Source organism: Gorilla gorilla, chromosome 5 (assembly GCF_029281585.2).
Source record: "Gorilla gorilla gorilla isolate KB3781 chromosome 5, NHGRI_mGorGor1-v2.1_pri, whole genome shotgun sequence".
Classification (NCBI taxonomy): domain Eukaryota; kingdom Metazoa; phylum Chordata; class Mammalia; order Primates; family Hominidae; genus Gorilla; species Gorilla gorilla.
Genome location: NC_073229.2, coordinates 155899769 through 155919242, shown reverse-complemented (window position 1 = coordinate 155919242; position 19474 = coordinate 155899769). Strand labels below are relative to the sequence as shown.

Sequence of the window (19474 nt, the reverse complement as noted above, 5' to 3'; positions counted from 1 at the left end):
GCCATTCAGTTTACTGACTTTCTTCTCCATGGTTTCAATCACTAGTCTTGCTAAAGAATAGAACTAGCCAGGTGCGGCAGTGCACCTGTAGTCCCAGCTACTCAAGAAGCTGAGGCAAGAGGCTTGCTTGAGCCTGGGAGTTTGAGGCCAGCTTAGGCGACATACTGAAACCCCATCTCTTGAAATAAATGAGGAATAGGAACAGTTGCTGCAGATGAGCCAGAGGAACTTTCATGAATGGTTTCTGTTTCTCCAAAGAAAAGCTTCCTTAAATCACCACTTTGTTTCGTAAGCATATCATGATTTTCTAGCATAAAAAGCTATATTCTTAATAAAAGCAAGTTCAAATAAATAATTTATAATCTTCCTTGTAGTACATTTATTCTCTAAAGATAGACACTTTTAAAAAATGGAACTAGTGAATTTTGCTTAATATTAGGAGAGCTTTTCTTCATTTTTTTCTATGAAAATACATAATACAAAATATGTTTGTATGTTTCTATGAAACATACAAATATTTCACCAACATAGCCTTTTAAGTAATTCCTGCTGACTGCCTGCTACCTAAAAGATCTCTCCTGGAACTGCAGTCCTATCTAGTTCCTTTTAACCAGCTCTGCAAAGGGCCAACAGTCCAGACCACAAACCTAACCATGTGGAACAAGAATGTAAGTTGTTAAGCCTACAACACACCATTTTAAAAACTGAATACCTTTTGGTCTCTAAGTCACATTCAATTACCACAAACCAGTGACAACATTAAGAGAGACAGTTGTAAGCATGTTTATGTCCAAATTTCTAAAGCTAACAGCGAAATTGCAGCTTACTCATTGCCTTGCTAGGTAAATAAATGATTTGTTAATACAATGGCCTGCAACAAGCACGTAGGTAGGAAGGTAGGTTAGGCTTCCTAAAATCCTAATGCTTTAAGGTTTTTTAACATTGAGTATAATAACAAGTGTCTATCCAGCTAGGACTTTTTTCCCATGTTTTTATGCCAGAGAGCTTCTCTCTGTAATTACAAGAAAATGTTTGTGTTTTTAGGTATGTTTGTCTTGCTTTGAAAAGTTGGAAGTATTATTTACCTAAGTTTTATTAAATTAAATTATCATCTAGTAACTAACTAATAGAAAAGGTTGGTCTTCTGAGATCTAAAGTTGATCATTACTGGCTGGGCATGGTAGCTCATGCCCGTAATCTTAGCACTTTGGGACGCCAAGGTGGGCAGATCACTTGAGGTCAAGAGTTCGAGACCAGCCTGGCCAACATGGTGAAACACCATCTCTACAAAAAATACAAAAAAAAAGTAGCCAGGCCTGGTGGTTCACACCTGTAATCCCAGCCACTTGGGAAGCTGAGACAGGAGAATAACTTGAACCTGGGAGGCGGAGGTTGCAGTGAGCCGGGATCACACCACTGCACTCCAGCCTGGGTGACAGAGCAAGACTCCATCTCAAAAATGAAAATAAAGTTTATCATTACTAGTAAAACAAAAAGAATTCACTCTTATAGCTGAATAATTCTGAATAATGAATAATTCTTCCTTATCTTTTTTACTTTCTGCCTTCTCACTACAGAGCATCCAGCCTCTGGGATTCAGTTTGCTACCAATTTCAAATCACATATATTTAAAACTATCCATATTTTGTTGGCGAACTTATTTAAATATACTTACCACACATTAGGTTATAGACTTCAATATTTTCAAATGGTTCAACTTCAGTCTTCTTTTTAAAACTGGGTCCATGTGCCAGAAAGATAGCCTAGGTCATAATAGTCAGATTATTATTATTAGATGTCATCCAAATTCAAAAACAAATATAGGAAGAGACAAAATTTTCCTTCTGTAACTACTCTCCTATTTGTATTAGGCCTCTGTAAGGATTTTTTTTTTTTAGTTTTGAAAATGATTTTCATATTTTTCCACCTGTAATGTTGTACCAATCCCAACCAAATATAATCAGTGCTGTATTTACTTCTGTCTCTACCTACCTCCATAGCACCTCATGTGCCAATAAAGTAGGAGAATACAAACAACGGCACACAACCAATATCAGCATAATTCTGCAATATGGGCACAATATTTAGTAGAAATTTAATCATATAACATCATATTATCTTTTCATATTGTTTCATATCATTAATCAAATATGTTAATCGAGTATGTTAACATGACACAAAATGTTAACTTTTTTTTTAGATGAAGTCTAACTTCCTGTTCCACTTACACTTCTCTCTTTTACTTTTGGGATAAAAAGACCTAAATATTTTGGTTTACATTGAATTAATTAATGTTAACTTGATTATATTATTTATAACAGATCAAATTATTTTAGACTTAAACAATTAGAAGAAAAATATCAAACATAGATAAGCAATTATGTTTTGGTAACAGGTGTGGGTGTATATATACATATATATATTAAGACAATCATCAAAGAATTGGAGGCATAGATTTTTCTTGCAATAATTAATTTAACTATTACATAGTACCCCAATTAATAGTAAAGCTCTTTCTCCAGAGATCGTTTTCAAATATTTACAAAAAGATATAACTCACCATGACAATGTTATAATAAAAGGAAACATATTCATAAAAGGCCTAATACATTTTTTTTCTATTTGGAAAGGAGTGTGTGTGTGTGTGTGTGTTACAAATGGAAGTAGATGAGATAACCAGGTTGCAAAGCTTTACCTATGGGGGATTATCAGCTGCATTCTACTCATAGACTCAGGCACACTCCCAATTTTGGCCCTTTTCAGTGGCTGTTTCTCCTGCCTGGGACACTTGGCTCCTGAATATTTGTAAGGCGAATTCTTTTACCTTTTTCAAATCTCTGCTCAATGTCAACTCAATGACTCTTACTCTTTCCACCCTATTTAAAGTTTCTTACTGCCCCCAGGGTACCCCAAAATACTCCCAATTTCTCCCTTACTCTCCTTTACTTTTTCTTTATTTCCCACAGCATTTACCATCTGACATAACAAATAATGTATTATTTTATTATTCCTACTGTCTGTATCCCCCTCTTAGAATAAAAGCTTCGTGAGGGCAGGATCTTAATCTGTTTTGTTCACAGATGTATTCAAGAACCTTGAGCATTGCCTATAATAAAATAGGTGTGCAATAAATATCTGTTTTAAAAAGCAGTAACTAGGCTTAACATCAGAGTAATGAAATAATCTGTATGACAAACCCCCATGACAGATGTTTACCTATGTAACAAACCTGCACATTCTGTACATGTACCCCTGAACTTAAAATAAAAGTTAAAAAAAAAAGCAGTAAGTTACCTCCATGCTCCTAAACTCATTGTTATAACCATGGTTGCCTCCTCCACAATTTGTATTTGATTTACTCCTATAAAGAAAAAATATTATTACACACTGATCAATATATTGATATGAGACCATAGTGTAAGCTTTAACTAATTTTATATAGTTTCTATAAATTTTATAAGTAAATTTTTTTATCAACAACAGAATAATATATTTTTCTATCAACAACAGAATAAATTTTTATATCAATAATGAATAAATATATTTATTTTCATGCTCAAATTCATAACCATAATGGAACAAACAGAAGGGTACAAGAGAAGAAAGGAAAATTCCAGGATCTATAAATAGAATTCAAAAGTCTCTGACTGATAGATACTGACTAAGGCTAGTAATAAAGGTACATATTTAAAAAAAATGAATTTGTCTTCAAGCTCATGGGTGTACCTTTACACATCAATGACTATATGCTGAAGAATAGTTTGGTTAATATGTTATTTTAGCATTTCAATGCTTTAGGAATAAATCTTTGCAACTGGGGAAAAATATCAATTTCTGTTTTCCAGTGAAGATGTCTAGGAAAATAATATGAAAGCATGAATAAAGAATAGGCAGGGCAAGTTAATTATAATCCAGTCATGCGTTGCTTAAGGGCAGGAATATGTTCTGAGAAATGCATTCTTATGCAAGTTCATCATTGTGGAAACATCACAGAGTACACTTACACAAGCCTGGATGGTACAGCCTTCTACACACCTGGGCTATGTGGTCTAACCTATTTATTGCTCCTAGCTACGAACCTGTACAGCATGCTACTGTACTGAATACCACAGGCAGTTGTAACACAATGGTAAGGATTTGTGTATCTAAGCACATGTAAACATAGAAAAGTTATAGTAGAACTATAGTATTTATAATCTTATGGGACCACCATCACATAAGCAGTTCACTGTTGACCAAAATGTTGTTACACAACACATAACTGTACTTGGTAAAAAGAAGCTAGTATATTCTGTAAATTCAGAGATTATTATTATAATTATGTTTACCTTTGTGATTTTCTTCCATAGGCTGTAGCTTTATTATTTGAATAAATTTTCAAATTTAATTAATTAGTTTTTGCCTACATTTTAATACTGTTTTGAATTGAGCAGTATTAACAATTTTATAAGTAGCTGTTTTTCATACTTGGAAAATAGCGATAAATGAACCTAGATCTTTTAAAGCAACAATGTTATACTGGGTCAAATTTGATCTCTGAAGGGAACAAAGGACTCCTATTTCCAAAGGCTGGCCCTAAAAGATTCTCTCATTTTCTTCCCCACCCCCACCTCTCACCCCAAGGGCAAATACACACACACACACACACACACACACACACACACACACACACACACCCCCCACAGGGTTTCTGTTTGTTTTTACAAACTCGACTCGACTAACAACAGGACAGTAATTTAGTGTCTTTAAAAAATCAACATTAAAAAATTCATAACTGACTCTAATTCAGTTTAAATAGAAAATAAAAATAAATCACAAATTAAAAAATAAATCACAAATCTGACCAGGCCACACTCACTCAACTCCACCCAGCAGAGGGGAGAAAAGAGAGGCCAGGTAAGTACCTGGAATGGGGAAAGCAAGACAAGTCCTGATTCAGAAGGAAATTAAGTTTGATATCCTAAGGATGTCACTTCATTTCCTTATCTTAGTTAATGCCAATAAAATTGCTGGCATATGACAACTATAGGTTTTATTTATTTATTTATTTATTTTTGAGACTGAGTCTTGCTCTGTCGCCCAGGCTGGAGTGAAGTGGCGTGATCTTGGCTCACTGCAACCTCTGCCTCCTGGGTTCAAGCGATTCTCCTGCCTCAGCCTCCCGAGTAGCTGGGACTACAGGCATGTGCCACCACATCCAGCTAATATTTTTGTGTTTTTAGTGGAGAGAGGGTTTTGCCATGTTGGCCAGGCTAGTCTGGAACTCCTAACCTCAAGTGTTCCACCCATCTCAGCCTCCCAAAGTGCTGGGATTACAGGTGTGAGCCACCATGCCCAGCCCGAACAATAGGTTTTAAGAAGTGTTTTTATTCTCAGCTGGGAATGATGGCTCACACCTGTAATGCCAGCACTTTAGGAATCCAAGGTGGGTGGATCACTTGAGCCTAGGAGCTGGAGACCAGCCTGGACAACATAGCAAGACTCCATCTCCTCTTTTGTTTTTGAGACAGAGTTTCACTCTTGTTGCCCAGGCTGGAGTGCAATGGCACGATCTCGGCTCACTGCAACCTCCGCCTCCTGGGTTCAGAAAGCAATTCTCCTGCTTCAGCCTCCCGAGTAGCTGGGACTACATGCATGTGCCACCACGCCAAGCTAATTCTGTATTTTTAGTACAGACGGAGTTGCTCCATGTTGGTCAGGCTGGTCTGGAACTCCTGACCTCAGGCGATCTGCCCCCATCAGCTTCCCAAAGTGCTGGGATTACAGGCATGAGCCACCACACCCGGCCTCTATTTTTTTAATTATAAATAAATAAAAGTTTTTATTCTTACTGCATAGATATTTGTTTTCCCAATATTACTGGAATTATTTAGTAGGAGGTAATTAAGTTTTAAATTCTGTGTGGAAAGCTAGAATGTTCATTAATGAAAGAAAGAAAAAGGTTTTTTGAACTAAGTTTTTTGGTAAATTTTCTAATGCTCGTACTATGGTTATTTTTCTATTTTCAGAAAAATCTAGTTTTTTAAAAATATTTCCATCTCCTAATCCAGCTCAATTTAAAAACTATAGTAAATATTGCAAAATTTCATTCAGAAGCAAAATATTAAAATATTGTTTGAAAAGCTCTCTTTTCTATTTATTTCCAAGTAAAAACTTTGGAAATTTGCTCTCTACCTCCTCATGTTCATGTCTAATCATTAATTTAGCTTTGGAAGTTACATATGGAACAATGATAGCTGGCACTTGGAAAATGAGTTGATTCTATCTGTCATAAGTTAGCTCAACTTCCAAGTCCCATATGAAATATTTTGGAACAAATTCTCCATTATCTTCCCCATGTCTAATTAACACAGTTGAAATCAAGGCTGGGGTTCTCTACCACAGCTGGGTAATGACACAGGTGGGAGATGAATAAGACTTCTCTCCTGATGCCAGATCAGTTGCCAAGTCCTGTCTTCCTGTGCGGTATCTCTCCTGTTTGTTCTTTCCTTTCCTCTTTAATTGCCACCATTCTTTTTTTTTTTTGAGATGGAGTCTCACTGCGTCACCCAGCCTGGAGCGCAATGGTGTGATCTTGGCTCACTGCAACATCCGCCTCCCAGGTTCAAGCGATTCTCCTGCTTCAGCCTCCTAAGAAGCTGGGATTACAGGTGCCTGCCACCACACCCGGCTTATTTCTGTATTTTTAGTAGAGACGGGGTTTCACCATGTTGGCCAGGCTGGTCTCAAACCCCTGACATGAGGTGACCCACCCACCTTGGCCTCCCAAAGTGCTGGGATTACAGGTGTGAGCCACCATGCCCGGCCTACTGCCACCATTCTAAGCTAGATCCTCTGACCTGAACAATTTCCCAAATTGATCATCCTGCCTTCAGAACTTCTGAATCTTCCCTTCAAGACACACACACATGCACACACACACACCCACACACATACCCCTAATCTTATTTAACACTGCTGGAAATAAAAATCTATGTTCTAATGAGAACAAATATCAGACAGAATATGATAAAAGCAAGACTATCCTAGAAACTGTGGCTTCTAAGTTAACCATAATACCTTCCCAGTGATGCACTATATACAGTTTCACCATCCCCATGGCTTCATGGGCTCCCTTGGGGCTGAATGGGTCACTACATACCTTTCTAACAGGCTTCCCTGTTTCACACTAGACTAGGGGTCCCCAACCCCTGGGCCATGGACCCACACCTGTCTGTGGCCTGTTAGGAACCAGGCCACACAGCAGGAGGTGAGTGGTGGGTCAGTGAGCATTACCACCTGAGCTCCGCCTCCTGTCAGATCAGCAGTGGCATTAGATTCTCATAGGAGGGTGAATCCTATTGTGAACTGCCCATGCAAGGAATATAAGTTGTATGCTCCTTACGAAAATCTAACGCCTGATGACCTATCACTGTCTCCCATCGCCCCCAGATAGGACCATCTAGTTGCAGGAAAACAAGCTCAGGGCTCCCACTGATTCTACAGTATAACGAGTTGTATAATTATTTCATTGTCTATTACAGTGTAATAATAACTGAAATAAAGTGCACAACAAACGTCATGCGCTTGAATCATTCTGAAACCACCCCCCCTTCCCGCCCCCATCCTGGAAAAACTGTCTTCTATGAAACCAGTCCCTGGTGCCAAAAGGGTTGGGGACCACTGCGCTAGACCATCCTCGTCCATGTAGCATCTTGAAGGACCTCTCCAAAAGCAAATATCCCTATATTCACCTCAAGCCACCTGTATCTACCAACAGCCTACTTTCTTCAAGATCAAAGTCACACACCTTAGTCATTTCAGACAAGGTCCTTTGTACACATGATGGCTTCATACACTCAGTGCTCCAGCAATGCAGAACTACTTGCAACTGCAGGAATCTAGTTCTTCCATCTGGAAACCTGCCTCCTTCTCTTTACCCTTCCTTGCCCTAGAGCTATTTGCTGGCTTTAAAAAGGTGCTCAGGCCAGCACGGTGGCTCACGCCTGTAATCCCGGCACTGGGAGACCAAGGAGGGCGGATCACGAGGTCAGGAGATCGAGACCATCCTGGCTAAAATGGTGAAACCTCGTCTCTACTAAAAATACAAAAAATTAGCCAGGTGTGGTGGTGGGTGCCTGTAGTCCCAGCTACTCGGGAGGCTGAGGCAGGAGAATGGCATGAACCTGGGAGGCGGAGCTTGCAATGAGCCGAGATCGCGCCACTGCACTCCAGCCTGGGCGACACAGTGAGACTCCATCTCAAAAAAAAAAAGGTGCTCTGGGTAGATCATTGAGAGAAAAAAAAGATGCCTTTTGAAGGACGCGGCCTGGCAGTGTTCAAGGCTTGGCAAGCAGATGGCACTTTTGGCAAAAACAACAACAACCACAAAAAATGAATCCCCTTCCTCCTGCCAATGCTGCCCCTGTTAAGGCTTGGTGAGCTGAGCAAAGATTCCATTTCCACTCCCACTCACCTTGTTCGCAGGATGCCACTGTACAACCGACAGACTGCACAGGGCAGACCTGCTGTATGGCAACACGTATCCTATCCCATCATAAGTCTTCCAAACCCCGATCAGCAACCACCCCTACCGGGAAGCATTCTCTGATGCTCCTTGACATTCACACCTGAGTCTGTAATTTTTGCTCCCTTGAGCCTTGTACTTGGTTCTAGTGCAATAGTTATCCCATCTGATTATAGCTGTTATCTTCCTACCTGGGCAAAGATCCTTTGGTCGGGTACTTTGTTGGTTATCTCTAGTTCTTAAAAAGGTGCCTGAAATTTATTTGTCAGTTGCTGATCCAAAATTAAAAGCTAATATTCATGTTCTTTTAAAAAAGCACTTTATTAATACTTCTACTATATCAAAACATCAGGTTTCCCCAAATTAGTAAAATCTAACACATTTTAGGTAAAATAAAGATGATGATGATGAAAATAGATTATACAAACTGTTGAAATTTGCTATAATTGTGCAAAGGGGACCTAACCTAGTTATCAAATGATGCACATTATTACTAAAGATGATGTACTTTCACTAGAAAATAAGTAGCTGGAGGCTTGTGTTTTAAGAGTTGGAGAGAGTGAACCCAGGATTTAATCAGATTAGATTCTCTTTTTTTTGAGACAGAGTCTTGCTCTGTTGCCCAGGCTGGAGTGCAGTGGTGCGATCTTGGCTCACTGCAACCTCCGCCTCCCAGGTTCAAGCAATTATCTTGCCTCAGCCTCCCGAGTAGCTGGGATTACAGGCACACGCCACCATGCCTGGCCAATTTTTGTATTTTTTTAGTAGAGATGGGGTTTCACCATGTTGGCCAGGCTGATCTCAAACTCCTGACCTTGTGATCTGCCCGCCTCAGCCTCCCAAAGAGCTGGGATTACAGGCGTGAGCCACCGTGCCTGGCCCAGATTAGATTCTTCACTTGCTCTCTTGTTAAGGCTGTATTCAAAATTTCCTTTGATGTAAGTTAGTTTACTTTGTATGTTAATGGCAAGAAAATAATAAAACTAGGCTAATCTTGTGTTACAGATGAGAAAAATTGGACTCTAAGATATTAATTTTTCCAAGTTCCCACAACCTAGCTAGGTGGGGAGCCTGGCTGTGAACTCTTGGGTTGCAGTTCTTTTAACATTTCAGTGTTGGTTTTAAAAAGAATAAACAGCTCACCATTTGAGATTGAGTATTAATACATGATACCCAGAGGTATTTGGGTGGGCGAGCTCTCACTTTACAGCTCTTTCTCCTTCTGTACCAGTGACCTAACTTGTTTGGTGTTAGACTCTTAACAGTAAATATCTGGAGAACGTACCCCAACTTGGACATATATTTATTTATATATTACATACCTAAATTACTAACAGTTGTATGTATTTAATATTAGTAGAGCTTAATTTTGTTCGCATATTTAAGGAAAATACTTTCTAGAGAATGTCCTGAACCACAGTACAGCTACCCATCTACACAAAGGGCTAATAAACTTCGATCCCAAAGAGCGGGGTCAGCGCCATCTAGTGAACCAATGTGAAACTGCACTCTCAGGCCCAACAGGGGTTTCCACGTTATCTTATAGAATAGGCTTAGCCAAATCCCCAGTTCCTGATCCTGAATGTTGGAGCCTAATTCCCTTGTCCCTTGTCCCTTGTCTTCTTTCATCTCCTTTTCCTTTCTTTTCCTTTCTTTCCTTTTTTTTGTTTTTGATGGAATCAAATACTAATATGATCTGTCACCTAGGCTGGAGTGCAGTGGTGTGATCTTGGCTCACTGCAACCTCCGCCTCCCAGGTTCAAGCAATTCTCCTGCCTCAGCCTCTCAAGTAGCTTGGATTACAGGTGCTACCATGCCTGGCTAATTTTTGTATTTTTATTAATTTTTTGTATTTTTCTTCATGTTGGCCAGGTTGGTCTCGAACTTCTGGCCTCAAGTGACCTGCCCGCATTGGCCTCCCAAAGTGTCATCTCCTTTTTCTTTGTCAAACATATCTCTTAGCCACTGTATTGCCATTGTCATTCTATCCCCCTGGCATTACAGTCATACACATTAAATAGGCTAGAAAAATGCCATAAAGTCCAGATACTTTTTATATCTACTTATGCATAAGGAAAAAAGTGTTGGTATGAAATACAAAAATAGGAATTATCAGCTATCACAGAGTGTATATTTATTTGTTTACTGGCTTATTTTCAGTTTTCTCCACTACAGTACATGAGAGCAGGAGACAGATCTGTATCTCAAATGCCTAGAACAGGGCCTGGTGCATACATGGCAAGCATACAATAAAACGTTGAATCAATGGATTAATTGGTTATTTAAGATGCAGTGAGTCATAATGTCTAATAACAATCACTTGAAATGCAGAACTGCTAAACAGCATGCACAAAGTCAAAAGTGGTTTCTGTTTTCTCTAGGCACATTTAAATTTTGCAAATGTTTCAATAATCAACATAAATTACCATTATAAATAGTAATAAGAAATAAATGTTACAACTAATTCATTAGCTTGGTCTTACAGCCCTATATGTGCTCTTTTATAAAAACCACAAAGATGACAAAGGTCTTAAAGAGTTGTGTAATCAATCACTCACTATCAGGCTGAAAGACAGCTGATATCATCTGTCTGCTGCCTTAATGGACAGCATAGTGGGGGTAGGAAGGTGCTGGCACTTACAGTCCCTGGGCACACTCTTAGCCTTACTCCTCATTCTCATCTATATTGTGAAGATAAGGATGCTAAAATCAGCAATCTAATAACGATCACTTCAAATGCAGAACTGCTAAATAGCATACAAAAAGGCAAGAAAACGTCAATGCTCAGGAAAATTCACAGTGATGATAATAGCAGGGTAAGATTAAGTAGACTTATAATGACAGATGGTTATTAAAGGCATTATGAGATAAGTAAACAGATACACGAACCTAACAGCCAGCCACTGTCGATCCACAAAGAGATGAACTTTGTCGATTCTGACGTTCTTGGCATAGTGCAGTCGCTTTGGCAAATCAGGAGTCAAATAGGGCTTGAAATGCTGATCAGGTTTTCGGCACTGAAAAGCAAGTAAATATTTCTTTATGATACGTAAGATATGCAAATTAATTTTAAAAGTTCATCTTCTACATCAATTTATGAAGCACCTTTTAAAAGTAAGGGGATTTCAGCTTGGCTAATACAATAGGAATATTAAACCTATTATCAATGTAGTCAGATCCCCTAGTTATTACTTTTGCTGTTGCAATGATAATCAGGTTGCAATTAAAAATCTGATTTAACCCAGGAGGCAGAGGTTGCAGTGAGCCAAGATCACCCCATTGCACTCCAGCCTGGGCCATAGAGTGAGACTCTCTCAAAAAAATAAAAAATCTGATTTAAATTATGAGTTAATATTTTCAGTTTTTATTCCTGGGGGTGTGTGTGTGTGTGTATAACCATATATATAATATATAATACATAATATATAATATATAATACATAACCTATATAATATATAATATATAATACATAACCTATATAATATATAATATATAAAATATAATATATAACCTATATAATATATAATATATAAAATATAACCTATATATAATATATAACCACATATAATATATAATATATAACCATATATATTATATATAACTATATATCATATATAACCATATATATTATATATAACTATATATCATATATAACCATATATATTATATATAACTATATATCATATATAACCATATATATTATATATAACTATATATCATATATAACCATATATATTATATATAACTATATATCATATATAACCATATATATTATATATAACTATATATCATATATAACCATATATATTATATATAACTATATATCATATACAACCATATATAATATATAACTATATATCATATACAACCATATATAATATATAACTATATATCATATACAGTGTATAATATATAACTATATATCATATACAGTGTATAATATATAACTATATATCATATACAGTGTATAATATATAACTATATATCATATACAGTGTATAATATATAACTATATATCATATACAGTGTATAATATATAACTATATATCATATACAGTGTATAATATATAACTATATATCATATACAGTGTATAATATATAACTATATATCATATACAGTGTATAATATATAACTATATATCATATACAGTGTATAATATATAACTATATATCATATACAGTGTATAATATATAACTATATATCATATACAGTGTATAATATATAACTATATATCATATACAGTGTATAATATATAACTATATATCATATACAGTGTATAATATATAACTATATATCATATACAGTGTATAATATATAACTATATATCATATACAGTGTATAATATATAACTATAAATCATATACATCACATATCATATATATCATATCATATATACATATCATATCATATATCATATATCATATATAACTACATATTATATCATATATAACCATATATCATATATAACTATATATCATATATCATATAGCCATATAATATATACTATATATGGTTATATATTATATGTAATATATATAACCATATATTATATATATATTAAACCACTATGAATTACCCTCTTTTTTAACAGAAAATGGACAGACATCTAGATTTAGAGTGATAATGACAACTTTTGAGTCTAAATTACATATAAATATATATACCATATTAGTAGATATGAGTAAAAAAATTAAAAAGTAGTTTAATTGCACAAAAAAGTACTTTCCAACAGACTCAATTTATCTTTTAAATAACCTACATTTGCTTAGTTTTCCAATCAAGTCAATGGCTTTTGAAACCTATTATAGTCTCCCTATTTGTAAAAAAATCATGGTTTCCTTACAAATTGGAGTAAAATTTTGTTTCTTTAATAATTATGACTGTATGGCATATTTTCAAATTGTAGAAATGCAAATCACATTGGTATCTATTTATGTAAAAGAAAAATGAGGTAATGAGAAATAGAACTACAAAGGAACTTTCCCTCATGACCATTTTGAGAAACAAGAAGAAAAACCATAAACAAAGGAAATGAAATTTTTCCTATTTCCTCATTTTCTCATTTATTTTAAACCACAATATATCATATATATTAACAAGTGTGTGTCACTATTATCTCAGGGTCAATTTAGATAAGAAAAATAAGAGAAACTATGAAGTACATAATTTACACAAACAAAATTTAAACAAAATATAGACAATGGGAGAGCAAGGAGAGTTTATAGAATGAAAGAGGAAAAACAAAAGTATATATTGCAAACATATTTTTGCCAGTTTTTTCTTGCCTATTTTGGTATATTTTCTAGGCTTCTTATGCTTCTACTGTTTTATTTATCGTTACTTCTTTCTTAAGCCAATATTTTTGTAACTTCCAGGCAGGCACAAGCTGGCAGCTGCTGAGTATGCAGCTTCCCCCAAGATGCAAGGGACTAACTATAATTTGTCCCTGTGTGTAATTGTCACACTTTCCTGGCCTTTGTGTAGCCAGAGTAAATCCAGAGAAAACCGGAGGCACACTGCCTACCTGCGAAGAAGTACCGGTGATTCTTTGCATTTGAGAATTTGGAATGAAGTCTACAGAGTTGAGATACAATTTTTGACTTTTTTTTTTCTCTTTCTTTTTTTTTTGAGACTGAGTCTTGCTCTGTCACTCAGGCTGGAGTGCAGCGGTATGATCTCGGCTCACTGCAACCTCAGCCTCCTGGGTTCAAGCAATTCTCCTGCCTCAGTCTCCAGAGTAGCTGGGATTACAGGCATCCACCACCATGCCCGGCTAATTTTTGTATTTTTAGTAGAGAAGATATTTCACCATGTTGGCCAGGCTAGTCTCAAACTCCTGACCTCAAGTGATCCGCCCGCCTCGGCCTCCCAAAGTGCTGGGATTACAGGAATGAGTCACGGCGCCCGGCCGTTTTTGACATTTTATCTCAGAATAAATAGTAGTGATGTCTCTCATGTAGTCAGAGTGCTGCAGAACTTAAAAAGTTGCCACTTCGTGCTTGGTTAATTCTGTCCAGAATAAGCTCAATATAGGCCCAGGGAACAGCACTGCTGGGAATACTGTACTACCACATGAAATATTTTCTTGGGAAGGATGGACTATGTGAAATGGTAGCCCATTTCTTTGGGCCTTTGTAACTCCAGGCCCAGTCCATATCTGTGATGCCATGCAATGGATTTCCAAAGACTGTGATACTCAATCCCCTTGCACGACTGGGATTATTAGAGGTTTGCCCTTCTTCACCAACAGAGCTTCAGCTATAGGGATCATGAGGTGACGAAACAAAAAGAAAACCATATATGGATTTAGAGAGTCCACATGTTGAAAATGCTGAACTACGCATCCACTCAGCATGAACACATTGTATGTATACACTTCACCAGAAGGGGTGGGCAAGAATGTCCACAGTTTTTACTCAAGATCGGCATACTAGAAGGTGTTGAGAGAAAAACAGAGTGATCATCACTGTAAAGAATTTCTGCTCTAATGGGCATTCTACCTGAAACTTGCAGTGGGTCCCAGATTATATTAACCACTCTTTGCTCAGCGTTTATCTTCAGTCCTTTGCACTCCATCCTCAGAGATTTTACTCCACAGGCATACCTTGGAGATTATTGGACACAATAAAGCAAGTCATATGAATTGGTTTCCCAGTGCACATAAAGTCATGTTTACACTATACTGTAATCTTTTAAGTGTGCAACAGCACTATGTCTAAAAACTACATACCTGAATTTTAAACTACTTAATTGCTAAAAATGCCAATGATCCTCTGAGCGTTCAGTGAGTTGTCATCTTTTTTGATCGTAGAGGACCTTGCTTCAATGTTGATGGCTGCTGACTGATCAAAATGGTGGTTGCTGAAGGCTGGGGTGGCTGTGGTAATTTCTTAAAATGAGACAAAAATGAAGTTGGCTGCATCAGTGGACCCTGCCTTTCACAAAGTATTTCTTTGTAGCATCCGAAACTGTTTTACAACATTTTACCCACAGTAGAACTTCTTTCAAAATTAAAGTCAATCCTCTCAAGTCCTCTCAAAGCTGCTGCTTTAGCCACTAAGTTTATGGAATAATTTAAATCCTTTGTTGTCTTTTCAACAATGTTTATGGCATCTTCACAGGGTTAGATTCCATCTCAAGAAACCGCTTTCTTTACTCATCCGTAAGAAGCAGCTCTTCATCTGTTCCAGTTTTCTCATGAGATTGCAGCAATTCAGTCACAGCTTCAGGCTCCATTTCTGATTCTAGTTCTCTTTCTATTTTTACCACGACTGTAGTTACTTCCTCTGCTGAAGTCATGAACCCTTCAAAGTTATCCAGGAGGGTTGGAATCAACTTCTTCCAAACTCCTATTAATGATGATATTTTGACCTCCCACAAATCACAAATGTTTTTAATGGTATCTAGAATGGTGAATCATTTCCAGGTTTTCACTTTATAATACTTTGCTTAGATCAATCAGAGGAATCCTTATTTAAGACAATAGTCTTATAAAATGTATTTCTTAAAGAATAAGACTTGAAAGTTAAAATTGCTCCTTGATCCATGGCCTGCAGAATAGATGTGTTAGCAGACATGAAAATATCCATCTCCTTGTACATCTTCATCAGAACTCTTGGGTGACCAGGTACATTCTCAATAAACAGCAATCTTTAGAAAGGAACCTTTCTTTCTGAGCAGAAAGTCTCAACAGTGAGTTTAAAATATTCAGGAAACGGATGCTATAAACAGATGAGCTGTCATCAGGCTTTGTTGTTCCATTTACAGAGCACAGGTAGAGTAGATTGAGCATAATTCGTAAGGGCCCTAGGATTTTCAGAATGAACATTGGCTCAATTTCAAGTCACCAGCTGCATTAGCCCCTAAAAAAAGAGTCAGCCTGTCCTTTGAAGTTTTGAAGTCAAGCATTGACTTCTCTTCTCTAGCTACGAAAGTCCTAGATGGCATCTTCTTCCAATGGAAGGCTGTTTCCTCTACATTGAAAATATGTTGCTTAGTGTGGCCATTTTCATCAATGATCTTAGCTAGACCTTCTGGATAACTTGCTGCAGCTTCTATGTCATCACAAATACTTGCTGCTTCACCTTGCACTTTTCTGTTATGGAAAAGGCTTCTTCTTTTTTTCTCTCTCTTTCTTTTAAATAGAGTCTCACTCTGTTGCCCAGGTTGGAGTGCAGTGGCGTGATCTCAGCTCACTGCAACCTCCGCCTTCTGGGTTCAAGCAATTTTCCTGCCTCAGCCTCCCAAGTAGCTGGGATAACAGGTGCCCAAAACCACGCCTGGCAATTTTTTTTTTTTTTTTGGATTTTTAGTAGAGACAGGGTTTCACCATGTTGGCCAGGCTGGTTTCGATCTCCTGACCTCAAATGATCCACCTGCCTCGGCCTCCCAAAGTGCTAGGATTATAGGCGTGAGCCACCGCACCTGGCCAGAAGACTTCTTTCTTTATATGTCACTAACAAACCCCTGCTAGCTTTAAACTTTTCTTCTGCAACTTCCTCACCCATCTCAGCCTTCATAAAGTTGAAGAAAGAGTTAGCGTCTTGCTCTGAATTAGGTTTTGGCTTAAAAGACTGTTGTGGCTAGTTGATTTTCTACCCAGCCACTAAAACTTTCTCCATGTCAGCAATGAGGCTGTTTCACTTTCTTATTATGTATGTATTCACTAGAATAGCACTTCTCATTTCCTTCAAGAACTTTTCTTTTGTTATGACAATTTGGCTAATTGTTTGATGCAACAGGCCTAGCTTTTGGCCCATCTTAACTTTCAAAATGCCTTCCTCATTAAGCTTAATCATTTCTAGCTTTTGATTTAAAATGAGAAATGTGTCACTATTCCTTTTACTTTAACATTTAGAAGCCATTGTAGCATTACTAGTTGGCCTAATTTCAATATTGTTATGCCTCAGGGAATAGAAGAGTCCAGAGGCGAGGACGGGGACGGGAAACAGCCAGTTTGTGGAGCAATCAGCACGCACGTAATATTTATCTGTTAAGTTTGCCATCTTCTACGAGTAGGATTCATGGTGCCCCAAAACAATTACAATAGTAACATCAAAGGTAACTGATCACATATCACCAGAGCACATATAATAATAATGAAAAATTTGAAGTACTGTGAGAATTAACAAAAGGTGACACAGAGACATGAAGCGGGCACATGCTGTTGAAAAAATAGCACTGGATAGACATGCTCAGTGCAGAGCTGCCACAAAACCTTCAATTGGTAAAAAAAAATGCAACATCTAGAAAGCACAATGCAGTGAAGCAAGGTAAGCCTGTAACTGCATACCCTCTGTACTCAAATAGTTACAGTCGCATTGCAAACAATAGTGAAGCCATGAATTTCATGTAGTAGATAAATATTTGTGAATATATTTTAAATATATAACTATAAAAACTATTCCATTGTGGTTTTGGTTTACATTTTTCTGAGAATTAGTGAAGCTGAGTATTTTTTAACATGTTTGCTGGCTACTTGTATGTCTTCTTTTGAGAAGTGTCTGTTCATTTGTTTTGCTCACTTTTTAATGGGGTTATTTGTTTTTTGCTTGTTGATTTGTTTAAATTCCCTATAGATTCTGGATATTAGGCCTTTGTTGTAGTTTGTGAATATCTCCTCCCATTCTGTAGGCTGTTTGCTCTGTTGATAGTTTCTTTGGCTATGCAGAAGCTCTTAGTTTAATTAGGTCTCACCTATTTTTTGTTTTGTTGTAATTGCTTTTGGGGACTTAGCCAAAAATTATTTGCCAAGACCCATGTCAAGAAGAGTATTTCCTAGGTTGCCTTCCAGGATTTTTATAGTTTGAGGTCTTATATTTAAATCTTTAATCCATTTTGAGTTAATTTTTATATATGGCAAAAGGTAGGGGTCCAGTTTCAATGTTCATGTGGCTGGCTAGTTATCCCAGCACCGTTTATTATGTTATTTCCCAATTGCTTGTTTTTGTCAGCAAATCAAAACCACAATGAGATACCATCTCACACTAGTCAGAATGGCCACTGCTAAAAAGTCAAAAAACAATAGATGCTATGGTGAGGCTGCAGAGAAAGGAACACTTATATACTGTTGATGGAAGTATAAATTAGTCCAGCCACTGTGGAAAGCAATCTAGAGATTTCTCAAAGAACTTAAAACAGAGATACCATTCTACCCAGCAATCCCATTACTGGGGATATACCCCTCCACCAAAATAAACCATTCTACCAAAAAGACACATAAACTCATATGTGTATTGCTGCATTATTCACAATAGCAAAGACATGGAATCAACCCAGGTGCTCAACAATGGTATATTGGATAAAGAAAATGTGGTACATATACATCATAGAATACTATGCAGCCATAAAAAAAGAATGAAATCATGTCCTTTGCAGCACCATGAATGGAGCTGGAGGCCATAATCCTAAGCAAATTAATGCAGGAACAGAAAACCAAATACTGCATGTTGTCACTTATAAGTGGGAGCTAAACACTGAACACACGTGAACGTAAGTATGGGAACAATAGACACTGTGGACTACTAGAGGGAAGAGGAGGTGTATGGGTTAAAAAACTACTTATTGGGTACAATGCTCACTACCAGGATGATAGGTTCCATATTACAAACCTCAGACTCACACAATATTCCCATGTAACAAATCTGCACATGTACCCTCTGTATCTAACATGAAAGTTGAATTTTTTTAAAAAAGTTAATAAAGGCAAACATTGTAAAGGTAAAATAAATATAAATAAATAAATAACAAAACTATTACAGAAGACCATTCCAGGTCTCTCTAGGAGTAGTGAATTCTACTTTCAAAAATATTGCTTTAAGATATCTGGAAGTTTCTCTACTCATTTACTTACAATTTGGGATGTGGGAACCAATCAAAAGCAGTTGCAATTATACTTAGTGAGTGAAGAGATTATCTTTTTGACTTGTAAAAAAAAGATCTGTAAGAGGTATAATTCACTATCCTCT

The 19474-nt window shown here is 36.9% G+C and overlaps 1 protein-coding gene across 7 annotated transcripts in view; it reads right to left on the bottom strand.

The window, feature by feature from the left end:
* Nucleotides 1-19474, bottom strand: part of ENPP3 (ectonucleotide pyrophosphatase/phosphodiesterase 3) — a 105616-nt gene that overhangs the window by 25053 nt on the left and 61089 nt on the right. For all 7 annotated transcript variants that reach the window (XM_063707875.1, XM_063707873.1, XM_063707874.1 and 4 more), the window contains 3 exons: nucleotides 11396-11523; nucleotides 3295-3361; nucleotides 1676-1763 (listed from right to left, as the gene is read on the bottom strand). In XM_063707875.1, the coding sequence (XP_063563945.1) occupies nucleotides 1676-1763; nucleotides 3295-3361; nucleotides 11396-11523 (283 nt within the window). The remainder of the gene's footprint in view (nucleotides 1-1675; nucleotides 1764-3294; nucleotides 3362-11395; nucleotides 11524-19474) is intronic.